Source organism: Miniopterus schreibersii (assembly GCF_964146895.1).
Source record: "Miniopterus schreibersii genome assembly, chromosome: 1".
Taxonomy (NCBI): domain Eukaryota; kingdom Metazoa; phylum Chordata; class Mammalia; order Chiroptera; family Miniopteridae; genus Miniopterus; species Miniopterus schreibersii.
The window spans coordinates 52,687,424-52,705,931 of NC_138101.1; the positions used below are offsets into that span (position 1 = coordinate 52,687,424).

The 18,508-nt window shown below is 38.4% G+C and overlaps 1 protein-coding gene across 2 annotated transcripts in view; it reads left to right on the plus strand.

Annotated features, from left to right (window-relative positions):
* The window catches only part of HERC3 (HECT and RLD domain containing E3 ubiquitin protein ligase 3), a 104,471-nt gene that overhangs the window by 68,082 nt on the left and 17,881 nt on the right, over positions 1-18,508 (plus strand). For both annotated transcript variants that reach the window (XR_013999999.1, XM_081153745.1), the window contains exons 17-23: positions 794-817; positions 906-995; positions 2,216-2,386; positions 4,398-4,541; positions 6,036-6,202; positions 9,090-9,156; positions 9,646-9,728. Coding sequence is in view for 1 of the 2 variants with exons in the window: in XM_081153745.1 (XP_081009871.1) it covers positions 794-817; positions 906-995; positions 2,216-2,386; positions 4,398-4,541; positions 6,036-6,202; positions 9,090-9,156; positions 9,646-9,728 (746 nt within the window). In the remaining variant the exon portion in view is untranslated. The remainder of the gene's footprint in view (positions 1-793; positions 818-905; positions 996-2,215; positions 2,387-4,397; positions 4,542-6,035; positions 6,203-9,089; positions 9,157-9,645; positions 9,729-18,508) is intronic.

An 18,508-nucleotide genomic window follows, 5' to 3' on the forward strand; every position in this document is an offset into this window, starting at 1 on the left:
GTATATAGCACCCTCAGAACTCTGAGAAGAAATCCATGGTGTTCTGTTTGAGAAATATTACTACAGGTCAACACGATCCGTTGTTGATATTTTTGTTTGTTTCTATTAAGTTTATGAGTAATGCGTGTTACATAACTTCCAGAAGAGAATTTTCCCCCTGGTAAATGAAACTAGCATACCTCTTAGATATGTTTGTAGGTTGTTTAATTTACTGTTATTCCCCTCCTCAAAAGTTTATTAGGATTTTATTTACATATTGATAGAGTGTCTTCTGCAGGCCAAGCGTTGGTTTAAGTGCCGAGTGAGAGACACTTTAAATGTTTGGTTTCTGTTCAGAGTAACAGAGAGAGAGAGAGAGAGAGACAGAGACAGAGACAGAGACAGAGACAGAAAGGAAGAGATGTAACATGCTGACAAATAAATGAAATTTGCATTAACTTGACCCAATGAAAGTAACCTCTGAAGTCAAGGTTTTAAAGTTCCTGTTTTGGAATTAGATTTCTTTTATGGAAGAGAATTCTATTAATGCTGTGAATTATGGAGTTAGTGAAATTGCCTGGAACAGTTCTCTAAACATTTTTAAAGATTGTTTTTAGTTTTTTTCTCAGGCTGTGTCCGTAAAACCATTTGGTGTATTCCATTAAAATCCAGTCATCCAATTCAAATGGGGTTAGTTCCATGGCCAAGCAGTCAGATAGTTGATATGTTTTGTTATTTGTATTTCACATTTGTAGGGGGTAAAAGTTTAGGTTTTGCAATTCAAGTAAGAGATTTTTTATTTTTCTTTACACAGAAGACTAGACCATCTATAATACAGGTAAATGATTCTTTTTAAATTTACTTATATATTTTTCCAGCAATATTCTCTGTGGATACTATAATATTTCCAATAATGTTTTATTTAGGATGCTGTAACACTTTGTTCCTACCCTTTCATTTTTGATGCCCAAGCCAAGACCAAAATGTTACAGACAGATGCTGAACTACAGATGCAGGTATCATATTTTAAAAATTATTTTCTCCTCTTATGTGTTTCCTCCAACCAACACATTCAGTTGTAATTTTTACTAATAGGAGAAAGTATATTTGGATGAGTTCCATTCTAACTTTTAGAGCTATTACAGATTTTTTAGCAATTTTATACTGAATACAACACATAAACATGAGGACACATTTACATAGATCAGAAATTGGCAAGCGTTTTCATGAAGGGCAACATAGTAAATATTTTAGTCTTTCTATCTAAAATAGTCAGTCTATCTCAACTGTTCAGCTCTGTCATAGCACAAAAAGTGATAGACAGTATATGAATGAATGAGCATGGCAGTACAGTATTCCAGTGGAAATTTATGTACACTGAAACTTGAATTTTATATAATTTTCACATGTGGTGAAGTATTCTTCTTTTGATTTTTTCCCCCCAACAATTTAAAAATGTAGAAACCATTGTCAGCTCAAGAGCTGTACAAAAATAGGCAGCAGGCTGAATTTGGTCCAGTTGTCTGCTGACCCCTGATAGAGATAGAGAGACATTTAAATGGAGCTTGGTGATTCTTTATTGAATTAAAACTTAAGTTATAGAGATTTATTTTAAGTACACATTCTTACTATAAAATAATACTGGTTTTGACAAGCCTACAAAGATATTTGTGAATTAGCAGTTCAAATCTACCAGTTCCTACAGTTGCTGGATATATAACTTCATTCACCTCTCTTTTCACCTCTCTGTCTGTCTCTCTAGCTTTCTATGTATATATATACGTATCTATTCTCACAGTGATATATTCTCGATACTGACAGTTTAAAGGTTTTCCAGAGAAAATGTACGTTTTTTCAAAGAATAAAAACCATTAACAAGTGGTTATTAGGTTTCTTCTGCCATGGATTTTACCCACGCTCCATCTTGTTTCTTCTATTGCAATATTCTTTCAGTCTTAATTGGGCTTAAATCATTTTCCTGGGACTAGTTATAGATCATATGGTTCACAAACTGTTTCAGGTAATCTCTCTGGGTTCAGATTAGAAAGATTTGTGTGTTTTATAAACATATAGTAACTTAGAAAATCTAACTGGAAAAGTTAGAGGAAAATACAAAGAACAAATGGAGATGCAATCAGTGTGCTCCCCACCTACCCCTGATAGAAAGGCCCAGCTGGCTGCTGTCCCCACTCAGAGGTGTGCTCTGAGTAATTGTGTTCTTGATGTGCCATTCCAGGTGGCGGTCAACGGAGCCAACCTGCAAAATGTCTTCATGCTTCTCACCTTGGAGCCTCTGCTGGCCAGAAGCCCCTTCCTGGTCCTCCATGTTCGCAGGAACAACCTCGTTGGAGATGCCCTAAGAGAGCTGAGCATTCATTCTGATATTGATCTAAAAAAGCCTCTCAAAGTGAGCCCTTCAGTATATTCTTCTAAATATCTTCCTATTTTTTCTTTAAACAGTGTTGAAGCAGCAACAACCTTACTATTAAAATTGTGGTGTGCAGCCATTCATTATTTCTTTCATTCATTTTACAAGAATTTAATCACATCCTTCTGTCAAATTACAAAACAGCACATCTCAACATAACATCAGATAAAAATGCCAGTGGATTACTTGAGGGGTTACAGGGCTTTCTTTGCCTGCTGTCTAAGGTGTATCTGCTCCAGTTCTACCAAAAACAAGCAAACAACAGCAAAACTAAAGCTTCAACTAGGTGTAAAACTATCAAGCCAGCATCTAGGAAGTCTTTGGATGTCAGATTTAAGAGAAAGAAGGTAAAAAGAACATAGAAAGGTAGTGAAGTCATCTGGGAAGCTGTTGGCCTATTATGACATGCACTCTTAGTACCCTGATATTACTGAATTAAGAAACTGTCGAGTGGGGGAATGGGTGGGGAGAGATTAATCAGAGAACTTACATGCATAAATGAATAACCCGTGGACCCGGACAATAGTATGGGAAAGGCATGGGGGTGGGTCGGATGTGGGGTAGAGGGGATCAAAGGTCGGGGCACCTGTAATACTTTCAACGATAAAGATAAAAAAAAAGTGAAATGGAAAAAAACCTCAATATTAACTATCGATAATTTTTAAAAATCTCAAGTAGGCTACAGGGAAGATTATTTTCTCTTTGCTCTAAAGAAAATGATATTACAAAATTGTTGAATAAAGAGGCAATCAAAACAATGAAGAAAAAGGTATAGAGGTTAATTAATATTACTGTTATGTTATTTAAAAAGTTTTTGTGATGTTTTGGCGTTTGTTCAAAAACAGAAAAAGAAATTGTCTTTCCATGTAGACTGTGCATGTTTATGTTACTACTTACTGTATTTCCGTGGCTTACCACAATGCTTGGTATACAGTAGGCATTAATAAGTATGTAGTGAATTACTTGAAATTCTAAGTCATTTATCTTTCCCTTCAGAAGACTTCCATATCTCTATTAACAACCTTCTTGTAAACACCAGTTTCTGAAATGTAATAAGCAAGAAACTCATTGTCTCCAGGGTATTGTCACCCTTTCCAAAATGTCCAAATAGTATCTGTGCCTTCAGTCTGCCTGGTTATGGTTCACAAGCTTTTTGCCTACTGTTTTCAATCAGTAATTCAGATAAGACCGTCCTTGCTCTGTAGCGTGTCTGAGTTGTCTTCTGCTGGCACCTGTCCCCACCTTTACTCTCGTCCTGCTGTAGGCAACCTTAAAGATAGCCTCAGGATAAGCTTTCTCAGATGCTGTTTTCAGCTCTGTGCCTGAGCCCTTACCTCTAAAATGGGGATGATAATAGTAATACCTATGCATCAGGCTGTTCTGAGGATTAAGTTGTTTAAGTGCCGGCATGTAGTAACTCTCAATAACTTTCTCTCATTGGTTTGCTGCAGTTGTTACTGTGATAACCATTATGGGTCCCGCCCGGCCCATATGGGCCTGTTTATGGGTCTTTTGATAGCCCCTCACAGAGCTCAGGTCTGTACCTACTTAGAGTGCCCTTCTCCCTTCCATATGCATCAGTTTCTTCAAGTACCCCTTCTTTTACTCAGGTCGATCATTGCCTTGCTCTGTGTGCCAGAACATTTACCTCTCAATGTATTTGATTCTTTGAAAAATAAAGTGTATTCTTGAGTGGGTTCTTTTATGTTTGCCTTACTGCCCTAAATAGATGGTAAACTTTCTGTGGACATAAGGTGAACTTCTAACCTTCTTTGTATTCCTTGAAGTAAGTACCTAGTAAAAATTCTTTCTGTGTGTCTGTAATTGCCTAATAATCAGCGGATACACCTTTCAGTTTTCACTGCATCATTGTATTCTGTGTTATATCTTCCTTTCTTTGTTCTGACTTTGGAAAGACTTTGCTAAAAAAAAAAAAAAAAAGAATACCAAAGATTCTTTGAAGTATTAATTATACTTTCATTGTTTTAAGGTAATCTTTGATGGTGAAGAAGCAGTGGATGCTGGTGGTGTCACAAAGGAGTTCTTTCTTTTACTGTTAAAAGAACTTTTGAATCCCATCTATGGAATGTTTACCTACTATCAGGATTCAAATCTCTTGTGGTTTTCAGATACGGTGAGTTAGAGATATCATCGTTAAATAGACAGACAGGATTAAACTTTTATTTTAGTTGTGAGACCAAGTCCCAGACTCCTGACTTTGAAAAGGGAAGCATAATGAAAAAAATAATTTAAAATGTCTAAATAATGTATGCAGTCTTTACTTTTTTACCTGTTGCCAAGACCTCATAGTGTCTTTTGTCACCTATCAGCCTCATTTCCATCTCTAGTAGGTAAGATCCAAGTTTTGTCATCCTTGAAGGGTGGAAAAAACACAGCATGAAAAAGAAATTGCTTTTATGACATGCAAAAAGTAGTAGTCAGATGTGTCCTTTTTTATTAACAATGAGATTATGTGTAGACACACATACACTTTAATTTTGAAAATTCACTGGGAGAGCTAAGTTTTGAGACGCATTCTAATTTCAACCAGACTATATTTTAGTTCTTTTTCTACCAGAGTTTTCTCCCTGGATCTGCATTGTCCTAAAAGGTAGCCATTAGCTACATGTGGCCATTGAAATTGAAATTTTATTTAGTTAAAATGAAATAGTACCAAAGATTCATTTTCTCAGTTGTACTTGCCACATTTCAAGTGGCCACCACATGGGACAGCACAGAATAGACTCTTTGCATCATTGCAGAAGGTACTATTGGACAGCATTGCTCTAAATGAGTACAGCCACGCGCTGCGGAACAACTTTTCTGTCAACGATGGATTGCATACATGACAGTGGCCCCCTAAATTATAATGGAGCTGAAAAATTCCTATTGCCTAGTGACATCATAGGCATTGTAATGTTGTAGCACAGTGCATCACTCGTGTTTGTGGTGATGCTGGTGTGAACACGCCTGCTGTGCTGCCAGTCATATAAAGTCCAGCACGTAATACTTGATACAGTGCATAATACTTGGTAATAAAAGACCACGTTATTGGTTTATGTAGTTCCTATACTATACGTTTGATTCTTATTTTAGAGTGTACTCTTTCTACTTATACAAAAATTTGCTGTAAAACAGGATGCTGTGTTCCTTGGGCAGCAGCCTCATACATCTTGATTGCATCACTTTCTTTTGTGCTTGATTTAATCTCATGTTGTTTTGTACAGTAACATGCTGTACAGGCTTGCAGTGTAGGAGCAGTAGGCTGTACCTGGGTGTGTAGTAGGCTATCTCATCTAGGTTTGTGTCAGTGCACCTTACGATGTTTGCACAAGGACAAAAATCACCTGATGCATTTCTCAGAATGAATCCCCACCGTTAAGTGGCAAATGACTGTATAAGCTGTTCTATCGCTAGATGAGCTGTAAATGCTTAACTTTGTCTATACTGTATCTTGTGGGGATAATCAAATTTTTGTCAGGGGAGTTGCTCTGCTCCAAAAGGTAACTAAATATTAATAAGGTCTTTATTCTTTTATACTGAAAATATTTTATCTCAAATGGCAGATTGTTTTGAGGGCCAGAAACACTGAATGTCTTTTTAACACATTTGCATATATACTGAAAAGTGTTTTGTAGAGCACAACTGGTTTCACTTGATTGGCATAACCTGCGGACTAGCTATCTACAACTCCACCGTGGTCGATCTCCACTTCCCGTTGGCGCTCTATAAGAAGTTACTGAATGTAAAGCCTAGCTTGGAAGACTTGAAGGAGCTGTCACCCACTGAAGGAAGGTACAAAGCTAAAAGACAGACAGATTGGTGTTGGGAACTGCTCTGGCTACCTCTGACAGTGTGGATTAAAGGTTGAAAATACCACAGGCACAAGTGTGAGTGTATAGAACCATATGGTTAGACCCTGTTGTATGTGATTTGTCTTAAGGCTTAGCTACACAGCTACTTGCTTAGAGACTGTCACTTTATAGGTGGAGCAAAGAAAAGAAAATGAAATCAGAGCTGCCCAGGAATACAAAATAATCTCTTTTTTTCCTTATTCTGAACAAGAAATAAAGACTTTGAGATTTGTCAGGGTCCAGAAATGCACAGGGAGGAAAGCCTTGAAAAGGGAGCCCGTATTAAAAAACCCTACAGTTCTCCCCCTCCTCCTGTTTCTCTTTTCTGTGTGTCCTTTACTGTCACACTACTGTCACACAGTACTTCCGGTCACCACATGTGGGGGCGGTTTTCCTCCGCATCACCAAGCAATTCTCCAGGACGCCAGCTGGGTATCCTACAATTTCACTAAACTTGGACAGTCTACCTGGAGTAGTGTCAGATTCCACAGGTTAAGGGCTCAGTCCCACAAGACTGCTCCCACCACACTTCAGATGCCAGTTGCAAGTAGGAGGTCCCCAGGTTATCCACAACTTCTGTCTGATTTTGCTACAAATAAGAGGTTCCCATGACCCCTCCTCAGGTTCGCTTAATTTGCTAGAGCAGCACACAGAACCCAGGGAAACATTTTTACCAGTTTATTAAAGGATATGGTAAAGGATACAGATGAACAGCCAGGTGAAGAGATACATAGGATGAGGTCTGCGAAGGTCCTGAGAGCAGGAGCTTCTGTTCCTGTGGAGTTGGGGTGCATCATGCTCCTGGGATGTGGATGTGTTTCCCAACCCAGAAGCTTTCTGAACCTCCTGCTACTGGGACTTTATGGAGGCTTCCTCACATAGGCGTGATCAATTATCACCTCTATTTCTAGCCCCTCTTTCCTCTCTGGAAAATGGGGGTGGAGTTGAAAATTCCAAGCTTTTAATCATGGCTTAGTCTTTTTAGTGACCGGTCCTTACCCAGGAGCCCACCAAGAGCCACCTCATTGGAACAGAAGATGCTCCTAGTGCTCTTACCGCTTAGGAAGGAGCTCTGTGTCAGGAACCAGGGGCAGATTATATATATAAAACCTCTTATGGAACCTCATATATATCCCCAGAGCCTTTTAAAAAAGTTTGAGATATAATTCACATACCATATAGTTCACCCAGTTAAAAGTATACAGTCCAGTAACCTTGAGTATATTCAGAATTGTGTAGCTGTCACCACAATTTTAGAATATTTTTATCACCTGAAAAAGAAACCTCAGTCATCATCCCCAGTCTCCTCATCCCATAAGCCCTAGGCAACTGCTAATCTACTTTCTGTTTCTATAGGTTTGCCTATTCTGGATATTTCCTATAAAGGGAATCATTCAATATATGGTCCTCTGTGTCTGGCTTCTTCACACAGCATGTTTTCAAGGTTCATCCATATTGTAACTCATATCAGTGTTTCATTTTTTTCATTGCCAAATAATATTCCATTGTATGGATACACTAATTTTGTTTATCTGTTCATCATTTGATGGACATTTGGCTTGTTTCTACTTTTTGGATATTATGGGTAATGCTGCTATGGACATTCTTGCACAAGTTTTTGTGTAGACGTAAGTTTTAATTGCTGGGTCCTACGGCAGCTCTATGTTTTAGCCTTTTGAGGAACTGTCAGACAGTTTCCAAAGCAGTGGAGCCGTGTTTTTATGTTCTTCTCTTTCTCGCTCTTAAAACTCCTTTATTCTGAGTTTCTCTGTACTGATTTTAGGTAGCCTAAGATTAAGTATGTAAAAAGACACCACAGCCTTAGCTTTCTGTAAACAGTATAAGCCTTTTGGCATTATTAGGAAGGTATACCCCTTTCTATAGAAAAAGAGTATCAATTTTAAGATGGAAATGAGACTGTCACACCACCAGTCTAGGACACCAATACTGAGAAACCATAACATGGCAGGGGTGGTGTCACAGAAAGCGGAAAAGAAACCTTAGAAGGAATATGAAAAAATGATAAAGGAGACCCAGTCAGGGTTAATTTTTAGTAACTGGAAGAGAGGCTAAAGAGTGACAAAACTATGCTCCATGTACTTTACCAGCCTGGCTGAGAATGCTATATTTCAAATAGTGATTTTGGGTGGTTAACTGGTAGCAAATTTAAATTCCACAGTAAGAATTTTCTTCCTGGGCACCTGTTGATAGAGCTGCCAGACTCAGAGATCACTAGAGAAGAAAGTGTGAATGAGGTCTAGCTATAAGAAGGTATTCTCTTGAAAACTAGGATATGACTGTTGTTGGAATAAACATATTTTTTGAGTGCATGTTTGAGTGTGCTTTAGTCTGACAGATAATGAATGTCTTTACCGTACAGAGCCCCTTGCATTAACAAGTAAGCCGTTGAGATTCCTAATGGGTGAGGTGACTTCGTGGCCTTTCTTTTTAACGATAGAAGGATTATTCTATTAAAGCATATGGACGAAGCCAGCCTGTAGGACCACTGCGGTACCATCTCCCCCAGTATCTACTTCCAAGCAACCCCAGGGTTAAAAGAACCTACAAGTGTGTTAGATATAATTCATTAGAAATTCTTCATTAATCCAGTACTATCTCTCAGTAGGAAAAGAGAACAAGTAATGTCTTACAGGTCTACTGCCTATTTTCAATGTATAGATAACATGATTTTCTGTCAGTCTGGGTTTATGTTCGTTCTAGAATCTTACAGTTTTTCCTTTCAAACAGTCTGGACACATGACTGAGATAAAAACACTATTGCCATGTCTGATTTGCCTCTTTTCCTTTCTCCATCATTCTATGATTAGGAGTCTTCAAGAACTTTTAGATTATCCTGGGGAAGATATTGAGGAAACTTTCTGCCTCAACTTTACGGTAAGGATTTCCAGTTTATTTATGATTATGGCTGTCTCTTTCATCATGCTTACAAGTCATAACTAACATTAGTTTTTCTCCAAATCAAATAACAAATTCAGGGAATTCTCTGAACCAAATTTTTTTAGTCATAGTGTTTTAAGTTCAGTAAATGTGTTGAATAAATGAATGAATAATTTAATCTGTGCACTTAAGAAAACAACTGAAGCATTAATCCTCTTTATTTCTGGTATGTTTCTTTTCTTGAGTTCATATCATTTCTCTTTGATTGCATTTATTGGCAATACCAGGTCTTAAAACAAAAGAGATCTTTTAAGGTGCCAGTGTTTTCTGACTTGGGTTCTCTGTCTCTCTCCCAAGAACTTTCTTTGGTAATAAGTTGTCACTAAGCTACGTTTGTCCCTAAAGCTCCTCTCACTCTTTTGGGTTCTAGAAAAAGATAAGTGGTAAACAAAATTGAAATATTTCTTTTCCCCCCCTTAAATATAGATTTGTCGAGAAAGCTATGGAGTGATTGAACAGAAGAAGCTGATACCTGAGGGAGACAAAGTGACTGTGTGCAAGGATAACAGGTTAGTCCTGACCTTGGACTTTGCAGACATTGCTACTTTGTTTTTCTGCACTTTTTAGACCAAGATTAAAGTTAAATTTTAATCCCTTTTTCAGAAGAGTAAGGGAAAAGAGCAAGAAATTATAGATTTTAATGAATTTTTAATAGTAGAGGAAGCACCAGACCTGAATTCAGGTGATACCTGTTTCAATTCTAGATCTCCATCTTACTAGCTTTGACCCTGAACAAATCATGTAAACTGTTTGATCTCAGTTTCTCATCTGAAAAATGGGGATTATAACAACTGCCCTACCTACCTCATGGGATGGTTTTGAGACTAAAGTGAGAAAATTTATAAGGAAACATTTGGAATGAATGAACTCTCAGCGTCTAGCACAGGGTTTCCAGTATCCAGCAGAGTGCCTGGTACAAAAATGCTTGAAAAATGTGTATTGAATAAGTGAATGTTAAAGAGATGCTTACTATTACTGTTGTTTTACTGCTGAAGAATTTGCAATATAGATTTTAAATTATTTTTTCTCCCTCATGATAATTAATTCAAGTACATCTGATTTTTTTTCAGGATGATTTATCATCTCTGTGTTATCTCTTTTGAGGAGAAAAAATTAAATTTTGTTTACTTTTGTATTAAATTATGATTGAGGTTGCTGGCAGTTGCATATTAATTAATTCAGTTTACAAACACTGAGTATCTGCTGTGTGCGAGGCATGTTGCTGGGCATAGGAAATAAGTAACTTACCTTTGAGAAGCTCAAGATTAGTCGAGAAGGGTCAATGTAAGTGAATGATTGCAATAGATTACTGTGCATGTGGTAGAGTAATAGGCGGCCAGGTGCCACAGAAGCAGGAGGAGAGGCTACCACACTTACATTGAACATTGAAGAATGTAAGTGGGGGGAAACATTTTAGGCTCAGGGAACAATGTGAGTCAGGACTCAAGTTTGACACATGGTAGAGAATAATGACTACTTACTTATGGGATGAGGTCTAGTGTGTGGTGCTGTAATAGTATTAGGATAGAGGTTGCCTTAAAATGGGATTTGGACTGGGACATGGTTGATCAGTTTTAGAAAGATAACTGGTGGCCATATGGAAATAGACCACATACAAGGAGACCCAGGAGGAGGCTGTTGAGGTAGCTCAGGTAAGGGGTAGTGAGGGCCAAAATGAAAGTAGTGGGAGTACAGTGTCAGCTACGTGTTGGTTATAAAATCATCAGGAGCTTGTGTCTGATTATATATGGATGGCACTAGAGAGGCATATAACGATAACACTGAGGTTTCTAATTTGCACAACTGATTAACAGGAAACAGAATTTGTAGAGCAGAGTGGAGGGGAGAGAGAGTTCCATTTTGGATATTTTGATTTTGACATGTCTGTGTGATACCCAGGTAGTTATGTTTAGAGCTGAAAGTTTGCATGTATCTCAAGAGAAGTCCTATATGAATATTTTATTTAGTTACTAATGCCAACCTCAATTGCAAGTGAATTTGAGGTTGCTAACAAGAGTCACAAAGAAACAAGGGATGGAGTAAGTAAAAAACAAGGACAGGGAAAATGTACATTCTTAAAGGAGCTATATGTATTAGAATAGACGGTAGACTCTGAAGAGGATCTAGGGATCATTAGCACATTGGCTGGAGTTAAAGCTGTTGTCTTGAAGAAGCAGTAGAGGGTGGGGAAAGATGAGAGAAAGGCAGTCTACTTGGGAGGGTTTTGAGCCAGGGGGGCCTTCATGGAGGAAACGAAGGCTTCATTTAATCTATGGAAAAAGGTACAGAGGTAGAGAGGCTGGATGCTGTTTATAATCATGTTGGGAAATTAAAACCAATTCACTCTGCGCTTTAGTTGGCTTCGTACTATAAATATGTAGTTGCACCCGGCAGGGCGTGGCTCAGCGATTGAGCGTCGACCTGGGATCCAGGCGATCGGGGTTCGATTCCCGGTCAGGGCACATGCCCGGGTTGCGGGCTCAATCAATGACTGTCTCATCATTGATGTTTCTCTCTCTCTCTCTCTCTCTCTCCTTTCCTCTCTCTGAAATCAATAAAGATATATTTAATAAATAAATAAATAAATAAGTAGTTGGAAGTATGCAAGTGGAGATCCTATGAAATTCACTCTGTCCATGTGATCTGCCTTGGCTTCCTACCATAGATCTTCCCTTTTGAAATAGGATGATAGAAAAACTGACAGACCTCTTCTTCCACCCTTTTACACTTTTAAAAGACATTTAGAAGCCAATATGGTCTTATGTAATGTAACACTTTTTGTCATATAAACCTTCCAGACTATCCAGGAAGCCTGAGCTTTGGGGAAAGTGTGAGCTATAATACCAGAGTTAAGTGAAACGGTGCAGAAGTTGCCAATCACCCAACAAAAATGGCTTTAGATGATGAAATTATCTTGACTTTAGGAACCTAATATAGAGGCTAGTCTTGTCACAAGTAGGTGTTTCAAACAAAACTCTTACTTGGTAAGAATCTCTTGGAGCTAAAAGCACTGTCCTTTAACATTGGTGCATTTGTTAACGGCAAATGATTTATTTTTAATAAGAACAGGTTTATTATTCCATACAGTCTGCTAACGCTTTTAAAATGTACAGCATAGTGTACATTTATATAACTTATGAAGTGATCCCCCAATAAGTCTAGCACTCTCCTGACTCCTAACATAATTATTACAATATTACCGACTATATTCCCTATGCTGTAGTTTACATCCTCATGACTACTTTGTTAACTACCAATTTGTACTTCTTATTCCCTTCATCTTTTTCACCCAGCCCCCTAACATCCCTCCCATCAGCCAAACATCAGTTTGTTCTTTGTAGCTATGAATTTGTTTTCATTTTGATTGTTTGTTTTTTAGATTCCATATATAAGTGAAATCATATGGTATTTGTCTTTCTCTATTTGACTTATTTCACTTAGCATAACACCCTCTCTGTCCATCAGTGTTGTTGCAAATGGTAAGGTTTCATTCTTTTTTATGGCTGAGTAATATTCCATTGTATATATGTATATCTTTATCCAATCATCTATTGAGGGACACTTAGGTTGCTTCCATATCTTGGCTGTTGTATATTAAATGTCCTTTATATCTTGTTATAGCCTTTGTTGAAGTCTATTTTGTTTGATATAAATATTGCTACCCCAGTTTTTGGTTTTCCTTTTCCATTTCTACTTGTATGAACTATCTTTTTCTATCTCTTTACTTTCAGTCTGTGTGTCTTTTGATCTGAAGTGGGTCTCTTGTAGGCAGCATATGTATGAGTCTTGTTTTCTTCTCCATTCAGCAACCTTATGTGTTTTGATTGGAGCCTTTAATCCATTTACATTTAAAGTAATTGATAGGTATGTAGTTATTGCCGTTTTATTCATATTTTTATATTTATTGTTTTCTTCTTTATGAAGAGGCCCCTTTAACATTTCTTGTAATACTACTTTAGTAGTGATAAACTCCTTTAGCTTTTTCTTGTCTGGGAAACTCTCTCTCTCCTTCAATTCTAAGTGATAGCTTTACTGGGTAGAGTAATCTTGGTTGTAGGTCCTTGCTTTTCATCACTTTGAATATTTTGTATCAATCCCTTCTGGCCTGCAAAGTTTCTGTTGTGAAATCAGCTGACAGTCTTATGACAGCTCCCTTGTTAGTAACTGTTGCTTTTGCCAGTTTTAAAATTCTGTTTGTCTTTAACCTTTGGCATTTTAACTATGATGTGTCTTGGTGTGGGACTCTTTGGGTTCCCAGCACTTTTGGTATTCTCGGCACTTTTGTACTTGTATGCTTCTTTTCTTCACCAAGTTAGGGAATTTTTCAGTAATTATTTATTTCTTCAGATAGGTTTTCAATCTCATGCTCTCCCTCTTCTCCTTCTGTTACCCCTATGATGCGAATGTTGTTACGGTTGCTGTTGTCCCAAAGGCCCCTTAAACTATCCTCATTTTTAAAATTCTTCTTTGTTTTTTTTTTTTTGCTGCTACTCTGTTGGGTATTTTCTGCTGCCTTGACTTCCAGATCACTGATTTGATTTTCTGTTTCACTTAACTTTCTGTTGATTCCCTCCTTGTAATGTATTCTTCATTTTAGTTATTATTAGTCTTCATTTCTTTTTTTTATCCTCACTGGAGGATATTTTTTCCATTGACTTTTTAATTTTTTTTTTAGAGAGAGTAGAGTAGAAAGAGGAGGGGGGGAGGGAGAGAGAGAAAGAAACATCGATGTGAGAGAGACACATTGATTGGTTGTCTTCCACATATGCCCCAACTGGGGCTGGGGGTTGACCTTGCAACTGAGGTATGTTTTCTTGACTGGGAATCAAATCCACAACCCTTTGGTCTGTGGGCTGACACTCTAACCACTGAGCCAAACTGGCCAGGTCTAGTCTTCATTTCTGACTGGTTCATTTTTTCCTTCACCTAAGTTCATTGAACATTCTTATAACCATTGTTTTGAACTCAATATCTTGTAGGTAGCTTGCCTCTGTTTTGTTTAGTTCTTTTATTTGGAGCATGCTTCTTCATTTTGGATGCCTCACATTTGCGTTTCTATGTATTAGGTAAATCTGCTACATCTCCTAGTCTTGACAGAGTGGTCTTATGTCATAGGTATACTATGGGACCCAGTGGTGCAAACTCCCAGATCACCTGAGCCAGGTGCTCCCGGGGTTGTTCCTTGTGTGGTTTGTGTGTGCTTTGCTATCGTAGTTGTGCCTTGATTGCTGTTCGCATATCAGTGAGTGGGACTGACCCTCAGGCTGACCAGCCATGACTACAGCAGATGAGCTATAGTTTGGGGGCTCACCCCACAGAGTGGGATTCACTGTAGTGGGGCTCTGGTGCCTGCCAGGTCCACCCTTTGGGCTTGTCATTTGTGGAGCTAATTGAGTGGTACTGTGGTGGGGTCTGAAGCTGGTCACTGGGTGTGTTGGTACTGGGGCCTCTTGGGAGGGTCTCCAGTGAGGCCCAGGTCAGCTGCTGCCTGTATCTAGCCTGTGGTCATCTAGTAAGAGCAAAAAAATAATGAGTAGTTAGTAGCTGCCTGTGCTGGGCTTGGAGGCACCTGGGAGAGGCTGTGCTGCAAACTTACCTGAGGTCAACTGCCACTAGTGCCAGGGGCTGCTTAGCAAGATGTACAGAGCATGCCGATGCCAGCCACTGATTATTTGGAATTTATGCACCTTTGAGAGATTTTAGGAAAATCCACAGCATGGGCCAAGGCCAACAGCTTGTGAAAAACAGCCACTGAGAAAGGTTAGGGCGGGTGCACTGGTTGGGTGAGGTAAGGTCTCCGAGAATCACCAGCATGGGCCAGTGCTGTTAGCCAAGTTGATGACGACTCAGCTATCGCATCCAGCTGTGCCTGCAGGCTGTGTGGGGGAGGGCTCAAAAAAAAAAACAGTGGGGCCTGCCAGCATTTTTGTCTGGTAGAGAACTGTCACTCTAGCCTCACCCTAAAGCCAGACAATTCAGTTCCTAGCAATATGTCCCTGGCGTTTTTTGAGCTGCTGTCCCTTCTCTGGCACTTAAGGTGAGTGCCAGCAAGTGAGTCTGTGCATGGGCCCTTTAAGAGGATGCCTGGGTTTACAGCTGTCCTCTCTCACCTGATGGAATCCGTGCTGATTTTCACAGCAAGATGCTGTGGGGACTTCTCTTCCCTGTACTGGTGCTCCTTGCTGGGAAGTCTGGTGTGTGGCTTGGACCCCTCACTCCTCAGGGGGGACCTCAGCAGCTGAGATATCCCTACTGGTTCTCAACTGTCACATGTGGGTGTGGGACTAGCCTGTTTAGCATCTCCACCCTTCCTACCAGTCTTGATGTGGCTTCTTTATATCTTTAGTTAAAAGAGTTCTATTTAGCTAGTCTTCAGGTGCTTAAGTGTTGTTCTATTACTTAGTTGTAATTTTGATGTGGTTGTGAAAGGAGATGAGCACGCTTACCTACTGCCATCTTGAATGGAAGTAAAAAATTGAGAGTGCTGTCATTTTAAATATCTTTATTGTCAGTTTACTAAGTTTGAGATTAAAGTATGGAACAGCTTCTGTGTTAGGTGAAGTCAGGTTTTGGTTTTCCTGGTCATGGAGCACTCACTGAGTACACAGTGACCTCACTCACGCTGCTCTGAGCACTTTGAACATGGTTATACTGTCTCTGTACTTGGTGACAGGAGGCAGACCCTGTTGCTATTACACAGTTACCTGTTGTATAGGCTTCCAAGAAGAATCTAGTGTGATTATTGTCACATTACTTGGTATCATTGTCATGGTTAGGGACAACCATAAAAAGACAAGTGACATTTTTTTTCTTTTATGATGTAAAAGGCAGAAATATTGTTATCAATGCATATTAAGATCCTGGTAAGAAAGGTTGTGTATGATTGTTTAAGTAATCATTGAAGCTGTTTTTTCCTTTGGTCTATTATATGCCATACATAATCTCATTACTAGGGGTCCTTTTTGAGTATTTCATAGATCAGTGTAAGAAAATGAAAGAACTATAAGAATAATACCTGTTGGATTTTTAACTTGGGCAATTGTATACACAAATACTGTTGGCATTGAAGCTGTTTTGGTTGATTTAACAGTAAGATATTTGTTATTACCATTGCCTTGGAGGAAAATGCCAGGAGGGTACCAATTCTATAGCCACAATTTATTATATTCCATTTGTTCTTAAAAATGCTTTCTATCTTTGGACAAGAGCTGCAGAGAGTCAAAAGAGTTATAAAATCCAGGTAAAAGAATGTCATGCGTGATTGCTGGTGGCCACATCGTAGCTAAATGAGTCTTCTTGCCACAGCTGGTAGTCATATATGGATAATACTGTATTACATGACTACTTGTGATTATTTCTCACACTCTGTAGTATGATGTTATTACCATTAATGAAAAACCCACAAATCATTCTAGATTCCCCCAAATTGACCTCAATTTAGTGTAATCAAATTAAATGTAATCTATGTCTTTCCCCATGTCCCCATTTTAAAAAAGGTGGGAATGGGAAGAATATTAAAAAGACCACACATGTCCTTGCTGGTTTGGCTCAGTGGTTAGAGTGTCCACCTGTGGACTGAAGGGTCCTGGAATTGATTCCGGCCAAGGGCACGTACCTAGGTTGCAGGCTTGATCCCCGGCCCCAGTCAGGGCATGTGTGGCAGGCAACCAGTCGATGTGCCTCTTTCACATTGATCTTTCTCTCTTCCTCTCTCTCTCCCTTCCACTCTCTCTGAAAAGCAATGGAAAAAATATCTTCAGGTGAGGATAAAAAACAACAACAAAAGCAACAAAAAACACAGAAATGTCAGGCTTAAGTGCTCCAAAGGATACCTAAAGCTGAGTATAAAACATGACAAACACTTCTAGCTCCTTAAGATCTACTGACGTTTAGACAGCTGTCAGTGATCTCTTGAGAGAGTCTGTGAGAGGTATAATCTTTAAGATCTGCACTGTATTTATACTGGACTGTTATAGGAATAGCAGATAATTAAAATGCCACTAACATTTCTTGAGTGCTTAGATGTATCAGGCACTTCTAAGTACTTCTAAGTACTTCACATGTACTTAGAATTTCTCCCCACATTACAGATGAAGAAAACTGAGGTATAGAAAAACAGTCACGTGTTCAAGGCTACACAGCCAAAGTCCAGGATTCAAAACCAGAGCCAGATTTTAAAGCCACACAACTTGAGCGAGAGCTTGTACTCCACATAAGCATCAGCACACTGCTTCTTAGAGGCCAAGACCAGAGTCCCGCCCTGGCCTGGTGGCTCAGTTGGTTGGAGCATCATCCCATGCACCAAAAGGTTGCAGTTTCAATCCCCAGATCAATGTTTTTTTCCTCCCCTTTCTCTCTCTCTCTTTCTCTCTCTCTCTCCCAAATCAATAAAAACATATCCTCGGGTGAGAATTATTTAAGAAAAAAAAGACTAGGGTCCCAGAATGTTCCCCTTCCCCACACCTGCCAAAGAAAAATGACTTTGAATAGTTTGTTGTTTTTCTTTTAGGCAAACTATGCAATTTTTAAAGGCAAAGTTAGCATAGTTAAAAACATACTGTATATGTATAAAATTGTTATGTCTGAGTTTTTAAACTTAAATCCAGATAATACAGAGCCCTCTTGGACCTTAATGGCTGCAGTCTTCCATTTGAATGTGTACTTTCTAGTTTTTCATTTTTAGGTATTTGGCTTGTTTCTCTGGATTAAAAAAAAAATTTTTTTCCTTCTTCTTTCCTTCATTTTTAGTAAGACTATATAGTAAACATCTTTTGTGTATAAAGCTTTGTTTGCTTTTCAAATTGCTTTCTAATGATTAGGTCCCAAGAATGAAATTGAAATAGAATGTCTCATTTTGAATCTGTTGATAGATACCTTTGCTAAATTGATTTTTCTAATGAATTAACAGCAGGTTATGTGTTATCATCAGTATATGTGAGTACCCATTTCACATAATCTTTACAAGCCCTAAGTATTTTAAGAAAAAATCTAATTTTTTAAATCTAAGAAATTTGATCTCATTTGTAAAATTTTGTATTACTTCTATATAGAAGTTACTTTACATATTTACACAGCACTGATCCGCTTTATTGATGTTTACCTCTAAAATGTTTTTGTTTAAAAATTGTGGATTAGATAGAAGTGATGGTTTTACAACATTGTGAATGTATGAATGCCACTGAATTGTTCATTTAAAATGGTTAATTATGTTTTGTGAATTTTATCTCAATAAGAAAAAAATGTACGTGTGTGTGCATGAGCAAATGTGTCTGTGTATGCATTGAGAGTA